The following is a 22,987-nucleotide window of genomic DNA, read 5'->3' as shown; positions in this document are numbered from 1 at the left end:
CAACAAAATATCCAGTTTCACCTCACATTCCACTTCAGGTGAAATTCTGTGGTAACTCTCTCAGATAGAAAGTTTTAAAACTGGAGTTCTCTCTGATGTGGTGAGATTTCATTCTTTCATACAGATTCTGGAACATACACATTATTCCCTAGTTGAGGGGTATAGGCTCCATGTGAGGGCTGTGTTATATCTACTTGTGTTTTTTTCTACGACCAACAGAAAACACGAAATAATGAGAGTTTCTGCTCAAATAGATATATAAAAGAATATAAAAGTCCAAAAAACCACTCATTTCACAAAATAACACTACTTTTGCTTACTTTTGAGGAATCTACAAGTAGTTTTCACTAAGGCAGAGAGCCCCTGAAGCATTTCCAATGGTGGAGTAGCTGAGTAAAAGTATCTGCTAGAGAGTGTGCACATATGAGGCAGCTGGGGGGGGGGGAGAGATGTGAGTGGGTGAGGAGAAAGTAAGTGCCTGATCAGAGTCACTGAGAAGGAAGAGCTAAGCCTGCAGTTCTGACCTGCCTTATTCTCTCTTTGCTTTTATTCACTTTACAGTACTGTCATCTGGAAGGGAGGCACTTGAGTTCTAAACTATGATCTGTATGTGATCCGGTGAATGTGCTTGGATCTCTACCCCAAGACACTCTGTAAATGCCCTTTCTGGGGCTTGTCCATGCGATGTTTGTCTGTGTGGTGCTGCATTTTTGATAAGCTTGGAAAAACAAGCAAGGCTCAGTGAAGCCTTCCTCTGATTTTATTTTTTCTGTGTTGCACTGCACCCTGACCAGATCACTTTCTGTGGCTTTTTTGCACATTTTATATCATTCTGATATGCAAAGGGGGGAGACTGTGATTTTTAAAAAAAAAAATTCTGCTTGCCTGTGTGGTGCTTTACTTTTGAGAAGCTTGGAAAACCAATGAATATGTGTGTGTATATGTTTGGTAATGGTCTAAAAACATATAGGGTTCACAATTGGAATGCTTATTGTGCTGTTTGTGCAATTTTGAATAAGAATTTGGATAATACCAAATTTGCTATCTAATCAAGAAATTTTTTTTTGGAGGGGGGGGAAATCAACCACCACCACCACCACCCTGGTTATATCAAAAGGGAACATGAAAACCAAGCTTAGCTGTCTGAATACAAAAGGAGACAGATCTCAGACCACATAAATCTTGATCTGGAAGCACTGAAAATGAGATCTAGGAAATATCACCCATTAAGGGCCCTGTCCTATCCAACTTTCCAATGCTGATGCAGCTGTGCTAATGGGGTGTGTGCTGCATCTGGTGGTCGTGGGGCAATCATGGAGGCCTCCTCAAGGCAACATCTGTTCCCGTATCTTGTGGCTACACTGGAAAGTTGAATAAGACTGGCCCTTAGATGTCTTAAAGCGTCTGCTGGAGTGGGAGGGGAAGGAGGTATTGCAGTTTTGGTATTGACGGTCCAGGTTTAAATCCTCACTCAGGCATGAAACTCAGGTGGGTGAATGATTCAACTTCACCTACCTCCCAGGATTGTTATGAGTTATAGAAGTCTTGCCCTTTGGATATAGAATAACAAATGAAAGATATCAGAAAGTATAACATACATCTGTAGGAAATATTAATTTGGATTCTCCTAGCACTATTGTGAATTGTTTTACGTTCAAGGCAATGCAGCACATAGTCTCTGGCACAGACAGATCTTTTCCCTTTTACAGAACTATTCTAGTTCAGCAGCATTCATCGCTGTTACATAAGTGATATCATTTTCCTAGGTGAACATTCTGCAGTTTCAAAAAGCATTCTGTGACATGACTGCCATAGGCCATCTTAATTTTTATTTTAATATTACTCCCTTGTACTTGTCTGGAACTCAGATATTTTTCTTCTCTGTTCCTTCAAAGCTTGTTAGCTGTAATTTGGCTTCTGCAACATTTTCTATGATAGAGGTAAAAGGCTTTCAACTTTTGTAGCAAGCAGAACAGAAGCCAGGGTAGAAACGGCTTGCTTTTCAAACACACACACACACACATATGCACAGAGAGAGAAAGAGAGAGAGAGAGAGAGAGAGAGAGTACAGCCAACAAGAACAGAGCCTTGTATGCACAAGCACAGACCTGCATGATTCGTTTTGTGAAACTGTAAAGAACAAACCCCATAATATCTCTGTTGAACAAAAAAAAATTGAGTGCTTGATGTATGTGTTGATAGAAGTCTCCCCTTTGCACTTGGCAATGCCCGAGTCTATTAAGCTACTACTTCTATTACAGTTTAAGCAATAGCAGAAGCAGTCAAAAAAGCACTGTTGGAGCAAAAGCTGTATGAAATCAGGCATCTGCTAAAATGCAGACCTTTCCCTGAATTCCCAGGAAGGGTCAAGAGTTGTACAGAATAGCTTGAAAAGCTAGTATTCTGAAGAAAGAAGAATTGCCAGTTTAGTTCTGGGCTGGGGATGGGGCATTGTGGAGAATGTTACACCAATAGAAAGAAATAGAACCTTTTGACTCACATATAATGCCTTACAACAGAAGTTCCCAAACTGTGAATCATGGTTCCCCAGGAAGCCAAGGAAACCAGCCCGGGATTCGTGGAATCCTCACAAAAAGCCTGACGTCCTATATAATGTATAAGATTTAGCCTTAATGAGGAGCTGTGGCCAATGGGCCAGTAGGAGCCAACAGATGAAAAGGTTGGGGAACCACTGCATTAAAACAATATATGGGTAAGCTATTTCTGCCCAATATTGCATATATGCAGCGGGGATCAAATGTGTATAACTGTGGGCTGGGCAAAAAAGAGTTTAATAACTGCAAAGTCTGAGGAAACCTGACACTGAGTTTTCCAACTAGTCTACCAAATAGTTATACCTTTCACTGAGACTGATATACCGGTTGTGCCCCTAAGAAAAAACTTACCCATTTTGGAGCTGTTGAGTCATCAGTTTTCCCACTCCTGCTTGAAGTGGTAGTGGGATTGGTGAATGCCAGTTTTGTGGGTGAGGGAAACTCACAATCTGATAGCACCAATCTGTGCTGGCACCAAGTTGCTGAGGTCCCTGTGGCAAGCCTCCATATGACTTATAGATCACTACCACCTCCACCAGTACTGAGGGGACAGGGGTTTATCTTCTAATGGGCATGAACTCTTGGCCATTGCCCAGCTGGGTTGACCCCCAGCACCACCCTAGGCCCCAACTCATACAGTGAGTTGTTTTAACTGATATGTTAAGGTAGGGAACTCAGTAGAGGGAATATGATCCCCATGGCAAGGGCGATTTTTGGAATGGCTTTCAAAGAGCCATCTTAGGCAGCACTAGCCAAATGGCAGGGTCACATATAAAGCAGGCCATTTTACGTGCAGAAGGGATGGGAACAAGAAAATCACCTTTCCACTTTCCCCTGTGATGCACAGGTTATTGAGCTTGAATCAACCCTTGATGACACAAGTTCTTGAGAACATTTTCCACATTAATAAAACAAAGACAACTGCTTTTCACTTGAATTTTGTGCACAGGTGGTAGAACTTACTCTTGGGAAATCGTGGTGGATTGTCATTGACATCGGTGAGAGTGATGTTCACAGTAGTCGTTCCAGCCAATCCTCCAAGCTGCCCTCCCATGTCCTTGGCTTGAATGAGAACTTGATATTGTTCTTTGACTTCTCTGTCCATGTTTGGCAAGGCTGTTCTTATAACACCTTTCATGAGAACAAATATCTTCTTAATACACAAAATAGATTTCAAGTCATGAAACTTAGTTTATAATTCAATGTTCAATAACCATAGCATCAGGTTATCAGTATAGTTTGGCATCATCCAATGGTGGTTCACAGAAAATGTACTTTACTTCTACATTCCCCACACTAGAATAAAACAATATATATTACAGACAAATGTATGGAAGGGAGCATTAACATGAGTTTTAAAACTCAAGTTATGTATAAAGGACCATATGTAGGGAGGGCATGGGAGACATCCCCTGTGTTTTGGAACATGAGACTGTTATTGTTCAGGAGGATCTATATCTCTGGCCAGCATTTTAGTTCTGCATGTGGTGACTGTTACAAAGAGGTACTTTGCTGTTTGGCTTGTGTTGAAAACATTACTATAGTTATTAATTTGCATAAAAATGTAACCACAACAAACGCTCTCAATGATATATTGATATTTTATTATATTTATGAGTAGGCTTTCAACCCTTTCTAAGAACTTTGGCCTTCCCAATAAAATGTCTTTGCCCTCTAAGATGTGCACTGAAATCTGAAATCGTGCCCCCTGGCTACTACTAAAATATCACTATTGAAGTCAAAATCTCGTGAACTCATTCAGTACCTTCATTAAACAAAACAACGGCAGATGACATGCATGAAAAAATACAGGTGTCAACATATATGACGTCGGCCAGTCCACAGATTTTGGCTGAGGAATGACATGTCCTGAAGCCCAACTGCTCCTGTAAAGGCTTCCAATTTTGACAGGCAGCCATGATGGACAGCCTCCATTCAAATATTTTGTTGCCCATGCTTCTACCCTTTGTTCTGTGTTAGATCTAGGCAGAACTGATTTCTGAGTAAAGTAACAAAAGCTGCTGGTACTTCTCAGTATTGCTGGTAGGGATGCTTGTCAGATTTACCAACCCAGGGAGGGGGACTCTCCCTGGCCAAGCTGCCTGGTGGCCATGGCTTTGGGACAGCCCATCACCAAGCTGAAAACATTGGCTGTTGCTGACATAGAAAAAAAACCAAGGAACAATGTACAACAATTGACTCCAATTGCCCAGAGCTTTGCTGAACCAGTAAAAAACATTTCCTGAGCGACCACAGCAGTAAGACTATATTTATGCACTGCATTGAAAATACCATCAACAACTTTTAAACCATCAAACTTTTAAACGATTAAACTTTAATACCATCAAGAACTGGTCAAAGTCTCCCTAATGACCTTCTGTCCATGAGCAATTGGCTGTCACTGCACTACAGAAGTGTCTAATCATGCCATGGGTTTTCCTGCATTGGTGTCCAAAACTTGCTCTAATTTTTACTATGTAACTGATCTTGGTCTTCAGCTTAAAAAAAAAAAAAAATCAATGAGAATAATTGTCTTGTCTAAAGGAGTTTATGAGCAATATTTCCTTCCCACTCTTACTTTCTATTAAGGTCTTAGTAAAAATGAGAAACAGTCCTTTCGAAAGCAGGTGTTCATGTGCTGAGCCATAAGCACCAAACCAGAACAAATAACTGTGTGCAGTTAATTCCCAAGAAAAGTGGAATTTTCAGGCTTCACCATATACCTTCACCTTGCCCATTAACAAAAGGCATCATGATCTATAGGAAATGGTTCTGTCTATACAATTTTACCACTTATAAGTTGGCAGTAAAATATGAATTATGCCACATGTGCCAACTGACAAGGATATTTTCCAACAAGGATAGGAACCATAAATGTAAAAATATTACTAAAATATTTGACCCTAATCCAACCATAAGTGTGATTCCTGACAGAGAAAAGTCTGGTCATCAGATTGGGACCATTCTGGTGACCTTGCATTCAACTTTGTCTGGCCTTCGATAGGAGCGAAGGCACATTTGCCTACTCCTGAGTAAACACGCACGTGTGGTTGTTTCACTTTCCATAGGGCTCAATACATTTTCCTTATTAGCTATCAGTTAGTCAGTTTCATGACCCACCAACCATCAGGTTACAATCCACCTTTTAGGAAACATTGCTATGGAATCGAAAGCAGAAAACACAGAAAGTGGAAATGTCTTGTTAGTAAGTCACAAGTGAGCAATTCAGCCTTGTTCTCAGTCTATAAGTATTCTGCTTTCTGTGAACAGCTACAGGACTATTGGACTGTCCTTGATCTCTCGCCCTTTGACAATGCCCATGACAGGTATGTAAGATTTTAATGGACCATGGTTTCAAAATTCAAAGAATTTTAATTTTTTTTAAAAGTGTTGATGATACAAAACACCCTATGATTACCACTGAAATAAATATCTCCAAATTGTACAAGGAACATTAAAAAGTGAACATAAAACAATTTTTGTGTTACATTGTTATCCTTTGTGATCAGCCGCCTTGACTCCCTTTGGGGAGAAAGGCGGGGTATAAATGCCACAAATAAATAAATAAATAAATAAATAAATAAATAAATAAATAATAAAACTTTATTTTTATCCCGCCCTTCTCCCTAACGGGACCCAGGGCGGCTAATAATTTATATTATTATAATAAATAATAAATAATTTCTGCTAAAAAAAAGATGGGGTTGGTTCTCAGATCTGGAAGAGGACAATTCTCAGTGTGGATGCTGTCACTGTTCCTCTACTGCATAGGTTTTCAAACTGGGGTGTCGTGATGCCCCAGCATGAGTTCATCTGCCCCTGTCCCTCTAAGAAGCAGGGAGGGGAGAATGCAGCGACACAATCCCTAAGATCATCAGTTCTCAAACTCGCAGGGAGTTTCAGGAGCGCAGTAAGTCCTTGCGGGGGAGCAGGGAAGGCAGTGGGGTCAGGGGGAAGGCAGCTATGCGACCCCCAGGATTGGATCGCTAAGGGGGTTGCAGGGAGTGGCATGCAATTACCAGTCCCTTCTGCAGCCTCCCAGGGGTGCGGGGAGCCCTGCATGACCCTCTGCAGGGCTCCCGAGGTTTAGAAAGTGAAAGCACAGCAATTGCACTCCACCTCTAGTTTGTAATCACAAACCAGAAGAAGAGCGTGATTGTTCCACTTTCACTTTCTAAGACATGGGAGCCCTGTGGAAGGTCGCACAGGACTTCTCGCACCCCTGGGAGGCTGCAACAGGGACTGGTAAGTGCATGCCAATCCCTGCACCCCCCTTAGTGACCTAGGGATCGCATTGCTGCCTTCTGCCCATGCTGCCCCTTAAGGGGCCAAAGTCCAGGGCCCACAGGCTGGGGCATCATGACAGCATGAGAAGCCTGCCAAAGATCATGCACTGTCGGGAGGAAGGGGCTTTCTCTTACTTTCAGGAATGAGCAGCAGCATCCTAGGGACTGTGGGAGAGCCCGTGAACATCTACACAGGGCTCCCCAACATGCAAAAAATGAAAATAGAACAACTGTGATCCACTTCCAGTTTTGCGATCACGAAATTTGGAAGTGGGTTGATCATTCTGTTTTCATTCTCTGTATATTGGGGAGCCCTGTGGAAGTGTCCGCGGGCCCTCCCACACCCCTGGGATGCTACTGCTCTTTCCTAAGTAAGAGAAAGTTCCTGTCGTCATCGTCCCTGACAGCAGTATGATCCTGGGGATTGCGTCACTGCATTTCCCCTTCCCCTGCAAGAACTTATCTCAGGAGTTTTATTCCTTAGGAGTTTGAGGACCCCTGCCCTACGGTGACATGTACTTTCATCAACAGACAGGAGAAAGAAATGGACAATTTAGATTATACAAAAAGTGTAACAGTCCAAATAATGCTTTTTCTGACTGCTAGGCACTATGAAAACAATACGTGTTTTGGCATTTAGGATTCATGCAACCACCTTGCATCTAGGGTGGAATTATGCTGATCTTCACAATAGTAGACAGTGCCTAACCATTCCCACAAAACACAGCCCTTGGATTTAAATGAGAGATGACAGAAGGAAGCCCTGATGATGTGCTTAGCACTGATGTTGCAAGGAGAATGCTACAGGCCTACATAAGAACAGCCCCACTGAATCAGGCCATAGGCCTATCTAGTCCAGCTTCCTGTATCTCACAGCGGCCCACCAAATGCCTCAGGGAGCACACAAGACAACAAGAGACCTGCTCTCTGGTGCCATCCCTTGCACCTGGCATTCTGAGGTAACCCAATTCTGAAATCAGAAGCTTGCACATACCCATCATGGCTTGTAACCTGTGATGGACTTTTCCTCCAGAAATTTGTCCAACCCCCTTTTAAAGGCATTTAGGCCAAAGCCATCACCACATCCTGTGGCAAGGGGTTCCACAGACTAACTATATGCTGAATAAAAAATATTTTCTTTTGTCTGTCCTAACTCTCCCCACACTCAAGTTTAGTGGATGTCCCCTGGTTCTGGAGTTACCGTATGTGAGAGAGAAAAGAGCATCTTTCTATCCAGTGTATCCATCCCCTGAATAATTTCATATGTCTCAATCAAGTGAAATAGAACTCGTGTATTTCTTAGTAAAATCTAGCTAGAAATGCTAAGAGAATACTGAAACAAAGATAAAAATTGTATCAATAATGGTGTGGTGAGAAAGAACATAATTTGGATGCTACTTCTGAAAGCAACCTGTCAACACTTTCAACTCTCTAGGCCTGTTTATCTGCCTTCAGTGTACTTCCTAGCTTCCATATGCTGACCCTGGGATATCTCCAAATCTCAGAAAACTTTAGAGTCAATGTTATATTTATGGATTGCTTGTTATTACCATAAAATGAAGGCTGTTCCAGTTGTATAGATTGTCATAAAAGAAATATAATTCTACAACCAGGACCTTCCGAAAACACTCTTTCTCTAAGACAGAGTTCTGTAGATCGGGACCCCAATGTGGTTGTGAAGCCTCATTTGGGGGGTCACAGCTTTCAAAGCCTGTGTGAGAGGGGATGGATTCAATTTAATAATGCCTTAGCAAAACGGAGTTATTGGTACAATCCTGCACAACCTCTTCTGTCTATCTTGTCCTGCTGATCCTAAGGCCAGCTGTGCTCTGGTTGTGACCTCACAGAAGACATAAGAGGTAGGGGAAAACGGGGCAAATGGGTGGGGGGTGGGAGAATTGGCTCCTGGAAGGGGGGCAGCATCAGTGCTGGATTCCTAGTCTCATTAATTTATTTATTTGTGGGGGTCATGAAACAAAAAAGGTTGAAGACCACTGCTCTAAGATACACTACAAGTTTTAGTGAAGAGTGTACTGTAGGGCATTGCTTAGAAAAATGTGTCCATTCTCTGTAAATTGAAATGTTGGACTAGCAGGAACAGGGAAACAAGGAAAAACATGCAAGGTCAGCAGTCAAGCAGGAAAGGCGAAGATGAAGGGTAGGCATAGGATCAGTGAGTTGAATACAATAAGCAGTATTTTTCATAGACAAATAGCCCAATCCTATACCAGCATGACCTAAATTGTGTAGAGCCGCTGATGCAGCATTAACTACATCATGCGGGTCATTTCGCATACCTCTGTGGACCCCTATGGGCTTATTCAGATCTACACCAGCTATTTTGCTGGAGTTGATCTGTTACATGGAATGGTAGGTGTCAGGCCTGGGACGGGTACATAGGAATGAGAGGAAACAGCTACCGTCAAGATCTGCCCCATCCCATTCCCAATCTGCCCCATCCCAGCCTCATCCCTTCCCCAATCTGCCCCCACTACTAGCAGAAACCCACTGGTGGCCTGTGAGGCACCACTGGTGGCCCTTGGCCTGCCAGGTCTTGCGCTGGCAGCCACAATCCACAAACTGTGGAGGGACTGCTATGATGGCGTACCGTAAACATACAGTAGGATTGGGCCAAAAGTCTGCTAACAGGAAAGGGTGGATGATATAGGGACAGGAAAGGACAGTGCAAAATCATGAAGGGGAGGGGTAGAGTAAGACAGAGAGCTGGGTCCCAGATGTATTCTATTTTTCGATAAGATTGCTGAACTCCACCGTACACTTCCAGAAACTTCATGGCTTGAGCCTACCCATGGCCAGTGACAATGATAGTTTTGAATGATTTTTCAATGTAAAACTAAGGCCACGTGCTCGAGATTCTGAGAGACCTTTGCATCAAATTAATGAAAATGGCACTAGAAATGCAAGCACCAAAAACAGAGCAGGAGATCCTGGGGAAATCTTTGTTGTCAGCTTTCATCACCTCCAGAAATATTGCATAAGACACATACAGCTCAGATTTTAATACCTGCACACTGCCAGCAAGATCTAATAAAAGATGAACATTAAGGGTACAGTTTTTATCTCCTGAAGGCATAGGAAGGAGAAAAAAGAAAAAAAAAACCCTCATCCTAATTTCAAAAATAGTCACTGATTTATACATGCGATATGATCTATTGTTAAAGCAGGGTATATTCAACAGAAGATGTGACCTCCAGAGAGCCTGACCCGAGAGTGCTAAGCTATTTCCACCTCCCATCATTGATTAGCCAGGAAACGAGGGTCTTTAATACTCTATCTGACATTCAAGTACCGATTCACTGGGAAAATAAATTCCATTTGCAGAAAGGGGAAAGGCAGGCAGTGCTTCCTATGTTGCATTCAAGGCACACAATTGGCAGCATTTAGTGTGGAACATTTTGGTTAAGTCACTGAATTATTAAATACAGAAACAGGAATGACATTTCAGAATATAGGACAAGATATGCAATTAACTGCCCTCCTGTCCCACCAGCATTTCTGTTTATGCATCATTTTTCCCTATGCTACCCACATATCCTGTGATCTGTGCACATCAGTCTGACATAAGCATCCATCTCCCAACCTCCGATCCAGTCACCTGCCAAAACGCTAGCAGCTGGTAGGGGGGAAAAAAGGAACACACTGAGCACAGATATACATTTTTTTAAAAAAACCCAAAAGTTATTTATCCCAAGTGATGTCACTTTTCAAGTGATCCTGGCAGATCCCAGCTAACGCGCCTATATTTTCACACCTCTCAGAAAAAAGAGCAGACTGGAAACTTGGTTAAAGATTATACCAGCTTCACTTGAAAAGGTATATTAATATGCATTGCTGAAGGTGCTGCATCCTGTTATACTGAACAATTTAAGTGCAAAAAAGGCAAATGTAAGAGATGAACTACACAAATGGCAACTGTGCGGTGCCCTCTTGGTGAGGTGAAAATAGACTCCCAGCTGCAAGTGTGGTGTGCATGTGTGTGACATGTGCAATAAGTACTTCCTCATATTTTAATCCTCCCTGTGTAGAAAACTAGACCGTCAAAGAAAAGAATTCCATATTAGCCTCTTTCCTGACATATTAGTTTTCCACATACAGGGAAGTATATTGATATGGGGAAGCACTGAAACATGCTATTCCCTCACTGTCACCTGAGGCAGTCTGAAGCCTCTTCCCAGCTTTTTTGTGGGAGAACGTGAGGCAAAAGCCCTGCATGGATACCCCCAATGGCATGCTCCCCGATGCTTTGAATATTGTATACATGTGCTAGCTACATCCTCATGGTGCAACTAATAGCACTGCCAAATAGTTAACTGGCATAAGCGGCTGCCTTTAGTCATATACATTGCCCTACACCGGAGGCCAAATGGGTTAATTAAAGGCATAATGACTGCTAAACATCAAGATTGCATAGGTGCCATTCAGCCTGGGGAAATGCTTGTGTGATGTGATACTCACAAGGCTAGGGCCATTTGAACCATTCCAGTAAGCTCCCCACCCAGCCGTTATTGGAGCATTCACTGACGCTGTTGAAATTAGCAAAACCATGACACAAGCAGCAGGGAGCTACTTCCTATAGTTCAGCATATGGAATGGGTGTCTGTACAATTCTTGGGTGGCAGCTATCTTGTCATTAATACTGGATAATCAAAGGAACTTTAATTAACATCACATTAAGGAAATGTTGGGAAAATCTAATCTGGCCTTTCAAAAAAGGTTTAGGCAGACTAAAAGAAGATAAATCTATTCACAGCTATTAGCCAGGGATGGGCACTCGAGTCCTAAGACTTGGTTTTAAGTTGGAATTAAGTCGTGTCCATCAAAGACTCAGACTTGACTTAGGACAAAGCCAGGGACTTGGGACTCACCTTGGGACTCGAAGCCAATTTCAGCTCAAGTTCCTCGTATGTCTATAATGTGTGTGTGTACTTGTTTACTTTTTTTTATCCCACTGATCAGTTGGGTGGCAAGGAGCCAGCACCCAGAAGTGCATTATCCCGCAGCCCAGTTGATCAGCGGCAATCAAAGAATTTGGGTCAGAAACTTGAGACTCAAGAGACTTGTGATCCGACTCAAGAATTTATGCAGGGACTTGATGAGGGTAAAGACTTGACTTGAGGCTTGGGTTTAGGGACTTGAGCACATCTCTGCTATTAGCCAGGATAGCTAAAGGAAACCTTTCTATAGGGATGGTTTACCTATTAATTCCAACTATAGTATAAGGTCATCCCCTTCAGGTCCTTTCTGTGAGCTTTCACAAGCATCTGGCTAGCTGCTGTTAAAAGCCAAACACTGGATTAGTCAGACCTTGGCTATCCAACAAGTCAATTATTTGCATTCCCTATAAACTCCAGTTTTGCATGCTAATCAGACTGGTGTCAAAACACTACCTCCAACAAAGAAGATGGAGGTTCCTTGCAAGGAACTCCAGGTGCTTGAGGAAGCTTGAAACATTTTTAAAAAAATAACTAAAGGCAAGAAAACCTCCAAAATGGGCACTCTGGGGTAAAGTTAGAGAGTACAGGGAAGATTCCAAGAGAGGTATCACCCTTCCTGCTGGGGTGGGGAAAACACTTTCAGTTAACGGGGGGAAGGTGGACATGACCTGAGCACAGGTTGTAAAAATACACACACACACACACACACACACACACACACACACACACACACACACACTTTGGGGAGGTTTGAATTTGAGAGAGAGTAAAGCTCACTAACTGTTGAGTGCAGAAGAGGCCCACCCACTGCTGAGGTCGAACATGTGGCATATTACATACGAATAGTACTGAAGGAAACTCAATTGAGTCCAGTGGGACTTAGGGCCCATGACTACCCCTGTCCAGTGCTGGTGCAGCCACACTACAGCCCCGAGGAAAGGAAACAAATATTCTCTTTCCTGGAGGAGGCCTCCACAATTGCCCTCCTACTACAGGATGCAGCACATAGTGCAGTTGGCACGGCTGCACCAGCATTAGAAAATTGGGTAGGATTTGACCCTGACTCTCTCAGGAAGATGTGCACACTGCAACATTTTGTTGTAGGGTTCCTCTTGCATTCACTGAATTCTGAAATGATAATCCTAACCCCATGTAAAAGAGAGGCAGCTGCTGCTTTTCCACATCTAAACACAGCCTCATTACTATTCTTTTTCTTCTTTGGTGATCAGATAAAGACTGGCCAGGTGGGCATCTAATCAGTTTCATATTTGAAAGAGAAGGACCAGCAACATTCTCACTGACAACATATTTATTACCTGTCTTGGGATCAATGGAGAAATATGGCTGTCCCTGAAGAATGCTATAAACCACTCTGGCACTGTTTCCGTATGTCGGGTCATCAGCATCTGTTGCTTTGACCTGCAGCACATATGCCCCTAGGAGAAGGAGAAGAAGAAAAAGCCCACACACTTAAACAAGTTTAATGCATAAAAGATGATACAGGCTGAGTTTCTTTTGCAATTCCTGTGGATTCAGCTCTTTATATGCAACAATATTTAGGTGTTATGCTTACATTCTGTCATTCTTTTTTTTCTTTTTTTACTGAAAAACCGAAGACTTTAATACACAACAAAATACAAATACATCAAGATTGATTGATGAACCTAGTGTTCTATGAGGCTGCAAAGTGGCTAGCCACTGACAGAGTCTGGGGTTCAAAACAGGCATACCACTGACAGCACAAGCCTATGTATGTCTACTCAGAAGTCCCATGGATTTCAATGGGGCTTAACCCCGTCTCAGAAAAGTGTTAGAGATTGCAGCCTTAACATGTGATTTGGAGTCGTGCTCTTTTTTGCTTTCTTAACTAAAATAGTAGCCGGGGGGGGGGGGAGGAATCAGAATCAGATTGGGAAGGGGGTATTTAACCCATTCTCTTCATTGTGTAGTCCTGGTTGCCCTCCTCCCAGCTGCTATAAGCTCTTGAGAACACTTGCAATCCTGGTTTATGTGCCATCTGGGCCCAGGACTGCAGAATGCCACCCCCCCCCCAGACTGCCATTTCCTCTACTTACCGGTCAGTCCTGATCCTCACACAACATCATTTGGCCCTCCAAAAGCCTTCTGAGACCTCTGGAGGGCATTTAACCATTACGACAATAACCGGAGATAATACTTAACAGCCCCCTGGAGGCCGCAGAACGCTTTAGGAGGTTCAGAAAACGCCAAATGACGCCTCCCTGACCCTCAGAAGGGCTCCAGAGGGTGGGCAGTGCCATTCCCACAGGCCTCAAAGGCATGGCCCCCCAGGGCTTTTGCCCCCCCTGTCCCCCAGGAACACCAGTGTTTGAGAGCTAAATCCTATAATGAGACTACAGTCTCATTGTAGTAAATGGAGCCTGTTCCCAGGCAAGTGGGGATAGGATTTCAGCCAAAGTGGGGATTCTGAACCCAGGCCTCCCAGCTCTGTTTCTAGTCTAAAGCTCTATCAAAGTCCAAGACTCTCTCCTGCTACTTTGTGATACAGATAGGCAAAATCTTCACCATTCTACGGGCGCAATCCTAACCCCTTTTGTCAGTGCTTTCCAGCACTGACAAAAGGGCAATGAAGCTCTGGGGTAAGGGAACAAACATTCCCTTACTTTGAGGAGGCCTCCATCAGTGACACTCAGTTGCAGGATGCAGCACATGTCCCATTGGCACCACTATGCCAGTGCTGGAAAGCACTGACATAAGGGGTTAGGATTGTGCCCTATATATCCTTAAGGCGCTCAGGTGTGGTGGAACAAAGGTCACATCCTCTGTAATGCAGAACACATGCATTTCAACCATTCCAGACTGGCTATCCTGTCAGAAACTCTGGATATATATCAGGCCAAACCTATATCAGCTTGTCTCTTCAAAACATACATTTTTTTTGCCAGTGTGGCTGCTCTAAAAATGTAACTCTTGCCGTGGTAATATTGTCAAATACAGCAGCCTGTCACCCAAAAAGAATGTCCATCCTTCTTTCTGCATTTCAACAAAATCAATTCACAGTCGCCTTACTGCCTTTCCTGTTTTTTTTTTTTTTTTGGTTTTTTTGCTTTTTTCTTTAAAGAATCGCAAAGCCGATTTAAGATTCGCTACATTACAATTCAGATCAGGAAGCCCCGAGACTTTCAAAGTACTTTCCTGACCTGTCACTGGCAGCTTTAGCAAAGCCTTATGACCGTGAATGCATATGGAGCAACTGTAAAGATAGATGCTGACACTGCCCTTGTGGAGCTTGTCTTCTGTAGGGGAGGGGAAAAAATGGCCAATAATGTGTTGTGAAGATATACTCCTGACACTTACTCCTACATAAGTAATGTGAGAGAGAAATATTTGACCTAGAGTGGGTGCATTTTCCAGCTTGACGCATCTGGGCTTGAACTGTATAATAATCTGTGCTTGCTGGCTCCATCAATATTTTGGATTAATTTCCTGCTGCCTAAAAATGCCTGGAAATATTTTCTTTTCTGCTGTTAGATGTAACCGTTTTCAGAAAAGCAGACGAGACATTCCCTGTTACATTTGATGAAGAACAGCAGGTCAGAATTTTGTTTATACGTGCACAATACATGTGTGTGTGGGATAAAATATACTTGTTTTGTGCAAGCTTTAGGCTAGTACTGAAATCAATATTCATATACATGCAAAACTAAACAAATTTCCCAATTTCACCATTCAAAACTTGGCTGTCTAAGTAAAAAATTAAAGTTGTTTCAAAAATGGAAGTGAATTGGATATATAATACAAATGCTGTGGACTTGTTAAAATTCTTCATTGCTTTGATTTTGGGAGCTTTTAAACATGAAAATCTCATAAGCTGTCAAACAGCAAAAATGGAAAATATTCAACATTTAAATGTGTAAAGAAACACTGTCAAGCAGGAGTTTGTTTAATGTCTGCCTAATAGTCTAATCCTATGCTTTCCGGCGCTGCAGGCTACAGCAGCGAAGAAATGACCACCATTGTGTCCTGCGGGGCCAATGAAGCCACTGGAGGTCTCCTCTGGGGAAGGGGACATTCATTTCCTTACCCCAAGTAAAGGTGCAGCCCCTGCAATGGGGTACTTGTGTCTGCACCAGCTAAATTGCAACTTGGAGCATATGAGCCAGCAGAGAGGACTCCAGCAGTCCCACCCCCCTTCAGTGCTGGTACTTTCCCCCATTCCGCCCTCCCCTGCTCTGCCCAGGAACACCTCCCCCAGCGCTCTCACCTCCCTCCCCATGTCCCCATGCCACCCAGAGCTTACCTTCTCTCCGCCAGCAGCCAAGGCTCCAGCAGCGGCGGTGACAGGGTAGCGCCGGCCTCTCCGCCAACATTGCTTATTCTGAGGGTGCCACAAACCTGCTTTACAGCACATTTGCGACACCCAGAGCTGGCAGTAACGGCGGTGCAGAGGCCCATAGCATTGGGCCCCAAGTCTTGTTCCCAATTTTCATAACAATAAATGATATGTACTATTCACCCAGCAGGGAATACAACAGCCATACTTTAAGACAACTTTTGACAAGTTGTGGCACAAGAACATTTTGATAGATTTACACTACAAAGAAAAATCTCTTTTAAAACTGGCATAATATTGATGGCTACCATGATTCAGATAGGCATTAATTTATGCAAACATCTGTGATTTTGAACAATAAAGAAAATTGGCATGTGCAATGCCCAAGAATAATTCAGACCTACACAATTGGCCATCCACCTGAGTGTAGCTGGCGATGCCCATTCAGCAGCAAAACCCTCTGCGTGAAACCCCCCTGCGTGAAACCCCTCTGAAGAATTTCACTTATTTTACCCAAATTCTTTTCCCTGAAAATTCCTTGGATATTCTGCCCAATCAAGAGCCATGAAGTAGGCCTTAAAATGTCACTTGAGGTTAAATCTGCCAGGAAATCTCCAGAGGCTAACGGGTGTCAATCCTAAGTGTGTGTACACACACTTAAGTTTCAGTTAGGAGGATGGGTGGACCATTCCACAGGTAAAAAAAAGAAAAGAAAAGGAATTTAAGTACTGTATTCCTGACCTAGACAGTGTGAAGGGTAAATCAAGACTGAATTACTTTCTAGCAGTCATCTCATTACTTCCCTGTCAGAGATGCTGCTCTGTAATAGCTTCATGCTTTCCATCACAAATCATTAGAGCTTCTTATTTTCTTCTTCTTTCCCATGGATACTAGTCGCATGGAGTGGGAGCGCAAAGAACACACATGAAAATAAACTGGTTTTTATACTCAGGTCAGCCTTATTGTTTTAGGGGTCAATCCTATCCAATTTAAGATTGCTGGTGCAGCTGGGCTAATGGGGCATGAGCTGCTTCCTGTGGTGGGGAGGCAGTCACAGAGGCCTCCACAAAGTATGGGAACATTTGTTCGCTTACCTTGGGACTGCATTGTGGCTGCACCGGCACTGGAAAGTTAGATAGGATTGGATCCTTAGAGATATAGAATAGCTTCTTCTGCATTCTTCAACCAAATGTAACTTATAGTCAAACACAGAAAATAGCCTGTTCCAGCTGACAGCTCAAGCCAAGGGCTGGGAGTTCTGTTTGGACTCTGAGGAAGAAATATGCTCCGTCTAGGTTCAGGATGCAAAAAGGCATTTTATTTCTCTTAAGTCTAAAGCAAAGTATATAGAGCGCTCATGGAGTGATGCAGCAGAATGCTGGTATTGGCAGTCAGGTCTGGGGGTGAACTAAGACACTGCAGGATCATATAGGCTAAGTGCTTACTTATTGGGGAATCGGTGCTAATTGGTAAGCAATCAGCTAATTGACAGCAAGTGGCATACATACATGCATACATACATTACTATTGCCTGAGTTTCCATCATTGAAAGGACATCTTATCAGACATGTGCAGTGGATAATGGCTGGGCTGATGTCAGCAAGAGATGCTCCCATCATTAGGGAGAGGGACTATCTAGTGGGTGCATCTAAATTACCATAGATACTCACGTACAGTATGTGAAATTTTTGCCAAGTAATCAAGCTCCAATTATTACTTCCCCTTATCTCCAGGTCAATCAGGGGGCAGAGCCTTTCAGCTCTGAACAGTTTCTCAGCTCTGAAAGGTTTCCTCCGCTGAGCTCAGGTAGGCACCTTGCGGGTACCTCGTTAGTTGCTATAATGGTTTTCCTGGGACATTCCAGCCAAAGTTAACCTTTTATTCTCCTTCCTTCTGCTGCAGCCTGGTTCTGCTTTGCAAATGCTTACAAAGCAGGTCTGTTTTTTGAAGCACCAGGATGGGATCCTCCTTCCCAGGCTACAATTCAGTGCACCATTACTTGAGAATAACATCCATGGAAAGCAGTGGGTCTACTTCTGAGTAAAAAGGGTTGCAAATACCTCATCTCTCTGCTGTAAATTGAATTGCACACTCTCAGTTATGTATTATGGGTTGTATGTTGTACGTAGAGCTTCTGGCTTAACACACCAGACATCTTAAAGGTTCTCCTGCAGTGGTTCCCAACCTTTTTCACTTGCATATCCCTTGGCAACCCATTTCCATTATACCCTTCCTATTAGCAAAATGTTTGTCATTAATAATACAAGCCCTCATCTCCTCCATATGAAAGCCTAGACTTCATGTATTCAACACATATTTTCTCTTTTCATCTGTTTGAAGAACAGAAGTCTCTGTCTTTGCACTGTTTTGCACCAGAAGTGTGCTGAGAAATTCTGGGTGATTGATCACTTTCCATCTTATGTTTCCATTTTTTTTACTGTGCTGGTTTTCAATCATAGGAGAAATCATATTCACCGTTCATAGGTGAATTGATGACCAATATCTAGCTATTGGTGGGGCTTTTGCAGCCAACTAGCTACCTCCCTTCCTGCCTTGCAAGGCATTCTGAGCACGACCTGCCTTTTTCTGCCATTATTCCATTCTTTTTCAAGTACCCCTAAAGGTCCTGTTGAGTGTCCCTGGGAGCACATGAAAACCATGTTGGGAACCACTGTTTTACTGGTATGTAGTTTACAGTGCACTTACTCTGATGGTGTTTACAAAAAGGTGGTGAAGACCAGAATTTAAAAGAATAAAAATGTATCTTTTGATCTTTTACTATGTTTTTAATAAATTAGAGACTACAGTTCTTACGTAACAATTAGTGGTAGGTTATTTTTCAGGATCTGACCTCGGGTAAAATCAGACAAAACTATAGTCAGACACGCCCCTAAGTTTAACCCCCAGCTTATCTGAGGGTCATAGAAAATTCCATGATTGTTAACTCAGAACCTGGCCTCAACTTATCTGTGGGGTTGACTTATAGGTAGGTGTCTGGGGTGATACACATGAAAAGTAAACACAATCTTTGACACGTATCTTACCATTATCATAACAATGAGCAGGTACAGCAGCTGAGGTCTTTGTTCCAAATCCAATTTCTCTTGCATCTCATGGGGACATCTTAGTGAGACACAAACAGCTCCCAGAGGCTGGGAGACACACATAAGATCTCTGACATGCACAAGAGATGGTTGCTGGGCCTTGTACCAGCCGTTACATAGCCTTAACAATTATCCCATTGTTCTGTTCTCTTCTGCACAGATGCATTCTACTAATGCAAATTACATACAATTTATAAATAAGCCACATTAGTTTTTTTTTTTCTTACTTTTATATGTAATGCAGATTACACTGTGTAGCACTAAAATTGTTTCCTAATGGTTATGGTAGTTGTGTATTAGAAGGAAACAGGGTTGCCTGATGGGCTATACACAAAATTCACACTAAAGTCAAAGGGCAAAGCCACTGCCAAACAGGATTACACTGGGCAAGAGGCATAAAGCCCAATTAGCAAACAATAAGTGCACAAGAGCCTGAATAACAATGAAAGCTTACTTGGCTCATCTTGTCTTTGCAAATCTACACTGACAGTTTGCATGACTGAACAACTGAAGAATACAAAGGCTTTAAGTAAGAAAGCAAGACACAAACTTCTTTGAGTGCATCTGACTTTATGAACTGAATATTAGCATCAGATCATATGCTGGCATACAGTTTTAATGCAGGACTAATTAGAATGGAATATGCATCTGTGCACACTGCCACCCACTCACTAGTGTAGAAGTTGCATTGTATATTCCAATTAGAGGTGCTACTGGTAGCTTGGTTCTTTGCCAAGGGTGCTTGGCTGAGCAGTTGTGTTTCCCATTCTGAGCACATCAGAAACAAAAACATTCCACCAATGGCTCACACAGACATCCAAACTACCCAAAGTAAGTTCTCTCAAATAGGAGAACTTAGGGCCCAATCCTATCCAAACTTCCAGCACCGATGCAGCTGCAATGTAGCCCCGAGGTAAGGGAACAAATGTTCTGTTACTTTGAGGAGGCCTCCATGAATGCCCCCCCACCGCAGGATGCAGCGCACGCTCTATTGGCACGGCTGCATCAGCACTGGAAAGTTAGATAGGATTGGAACCTTAATCATCTGTATCAATGGTTGTCTGGCGTTCTGAATTCTGATCCTGCACTGGACAGTACACCAGGGCTAATCCCCTAAGAGAGCAAATGTGGAACTCAAATTGCGGCTCACATCAGGGATTTTTACGCTCAGATCTTTTGCTCTGCCTTTCCTGGCACAGTTTTGAAGGCAGCTGCTTTTTTTTCTGTTGGCTTCTGCTGCGCTGCAGTTTGGGCCTGCTGATTTCCTGCCATTCACGATGGAACCGTAAAATGCAGAGAGGTTCTGTGCAAACACCAGCCCAATTGTGCATCCAATTGTAAGACATGCAGCATTAACAGGACTATACTTGGGCTTCAGTCAAAAGTGCCAGGAGGAGCCTCCTTTTAATTTCCTCCTCCCCATTCCCCAAATGCAGCATCAGCTCCAACATCAGAGCATCCTCCTAAGCAGAAAGGCACAGAGGGCGGGGAACTGTCACACTTAGTTTGAAGGGTGGAAACAGGAATAGACGGATGCCCAGCATCTGAACATTAATGCAGCTAGACAGCCGTAATGCCATTCAAACTGGGCGGCATTCATAACCGTCAGCTGTTTTCTTTTCAGACTCGGTGCCATCCTCCAAATGCCAGGCAGGACAACGGTACAGTCGCGTGACACATTTTCAAAACCAATTTGCATACCAAAGCACGATCCTCAACTGCCATCCTGCCTTCGGAAAGCCAGGTGTGTGATAAAGAGATCTCTCCATAGCGTAACAAATGGCCCCGAAAAGTTGGACATGACACGAGCGCTTGGGGAAAAAGCTTGCCATAAAGACATGATTGCCACTCCAATATGCAAAGCATCCAACACACTGTGGCTGGCGCGTATCAGCACAGTGCAAACGTCAAAGAAATTACAAGACTCACAGCAGCGGCTTTGCCACAGGCTCAAGATAGGTTGGGAGGAAACAGAGGTGCGAAGGAAATGGCATTCATTTCTGAATGAGGCAGACACTGTAAGTAAGAGATACCTCTAATGGGTCTAATGACTGAACATCCCATGCTATCAAATGCACAGGACACTTTCTAATGGGAAACGTACCCTAAATGGGATATTTGATGCATATATGCAGAATGCCAAGCAAGTGCAGCTCAGGAATTTTGCATGAAGCCAAAAGAGTTAGAAGATCAGTGAAGGTTCCCCGGGTGGGGTGGGCGGGTCTGGACTATAATGCTCATTAGACCACATCTCTCTTACTTATCAATAGTATTATTCCAAACTACATGAAACACAGTTGTTAACTGGTGTGGAGTAACTGATTCAAGTCTCAGCCTGAAAACGAAGTGAGATACTGGCGCAGTATATATGATGACCCTCCTCCTTTTTGCCCCCACTCTCACACCGCCCCACCCCCTTCCACCTTGTTTAGATGGGATGGGGACATCAGTGGATTTTTCAAAGACAACTCTGACATACACCCCCTCCATTTTTTTCCACAGAGCTGCTGGGGCTTGAGGGACTTGAGTCTTTTAGGGTCCAAGAGGGACCCTTTTTAGGGTCCAAGAGGGACTTGAGTCTTTTAGGGTCCTCAAAACACTCTGGGCGACTCAGAAAGTTTGCCCATTAGGACTCATTTTTGAGTCAAGTTAAAGGGTGCGTAGACTCATTACTCAACTCGAGACAAGTCACACTGGATTTGTCCGTCACTGGTTATTATGCAACAATCTGTCAGTGTTTCTTTTCAGTCAATTTTGGTAGAAGAAACTGTGGGGCTTACTTCTGAGAAGACATGGGTTCTGTTTTGTCTGTGGCAGAGGGAGAGGGTATAATAGCAGAACCAGGTGAATATGCTTTGCCTACAGTCCCTACCCCTTTGTTTCCAAAGATACATAAGGGAAAATGATAGGAAACTTAACATAAGGACAAAATAATCAGGATTTATTCATTAGGAAGGGGAATAAACAAGACAAAAGAAACTGAGTTGCTCAATATGAATTACCATTTCAAGAGTGACTCTTTAACACAAACACAGCCTAAGAAGATGAGTCTTACAAATTTGTGACATACAGCTAGGGGAAGATCTTTCAGGCCTCTCTGTCTGCAGCTTTTAGATCTCCATCTCCGTCACTCTTGATGCTGAACTGTAGTTGCTTGAGAGGCTGCCACACTCTTACCTACTGTTGCCCAGCTCCTCTCACTCTCCCATGCCTTAAATCTCCAGTCTCCTCACAAACTCTTCCTTTTCTCTCAAATCCAACCTTTAATTTCTCTCTTTCCTCTTGTCCTCTCTGAATCTAACTCCTCAGATAAGCTCTTCCACAGTGGTCTCTCTAGGTCAAAAGCATCCAATGGGGACTACATACATTCCATATGGTTACAAATATTTGGTGAACAAAATGGAAATTCTAAGAGCCCTTATAAGCATCTTCTGATCACTTCTCATTAGGATTACTGGAAAGGAACATTCCAGTACAAACATTTAAAGGAAAGGACCCAAATTAGAGATGAAATGGGGACATCCATTCTATTCAACACACTAGGATATTCTAGAAAAAGGAGCATCCTGTAATAATAAACAACAGAATAATGATAAACCAGAAACCAGAGGTCTGCACACACATCAGTGCTGGAGAAAAACTCCAGGTTCCCTGCACTTGATATTCAACAAGTCTGCTCCTGAATCCCACACTTCAGTGAGTTGGCCATGGTCCTGTAGCTTCCCACCCCTGTTCCTTTGGTCAGAACAACAAAAGTATCTGATGAAACGTGATC

General features: G+C 43.1%; 1 protein-coding gene across 2 annotated transcripts in view; it reads right to left on the bottom strand.

Moving 5' to 3' along the window:
• The window catches only part of LOC136649265 (cadherin-12), a 195,088-nt gene that overhangs the window by 63,195 nt on the left and 108,906 nt on the right, over nucleotides 1–22,987 (bottom strand). Inside the window, exons 3-4 of one of the 2 annotated variants that reach the window (XM_066625764.1) lie at nucleotides 13,113–13,232; nucleotides 3,519–3,686 (exon numbers count right to left, since the gene is read on the bottom strand). In XM_066625764.1, the coding sequence (XP_066481861.1) occupies nucleotides 3,519–3,686; nucleotides 13,113–13,232 (288 nt within the window). The remainder of the gene's footprint in view (nucleotides 1–3,518; nucleotides 3,687–13,112; nucleotides 13,233–22,987) is intronic. The other variant, XM_066625765.1, reaches the window with a different exon arrangement.

Source organism: Tiliqua scincoides, chromosome 4, assembly GCF_035046505.1.
Source record: "Tiliqua scincoides isolate rTilSci1 chromosome 4, rTilSci1.hap2, whole genome shotgun sequence".
NCBI classification, from domain to species: Eukaryota; Metazoa; Chordata; class Lepidosauria; order Squamata; family Scincidae; genus Tiliqua; species Tiliqua scincoides.
Note: the sequence above shows the minus strand (reverse complement) of the source record. Positions and strands in the feature narration are given on the sequence as shown.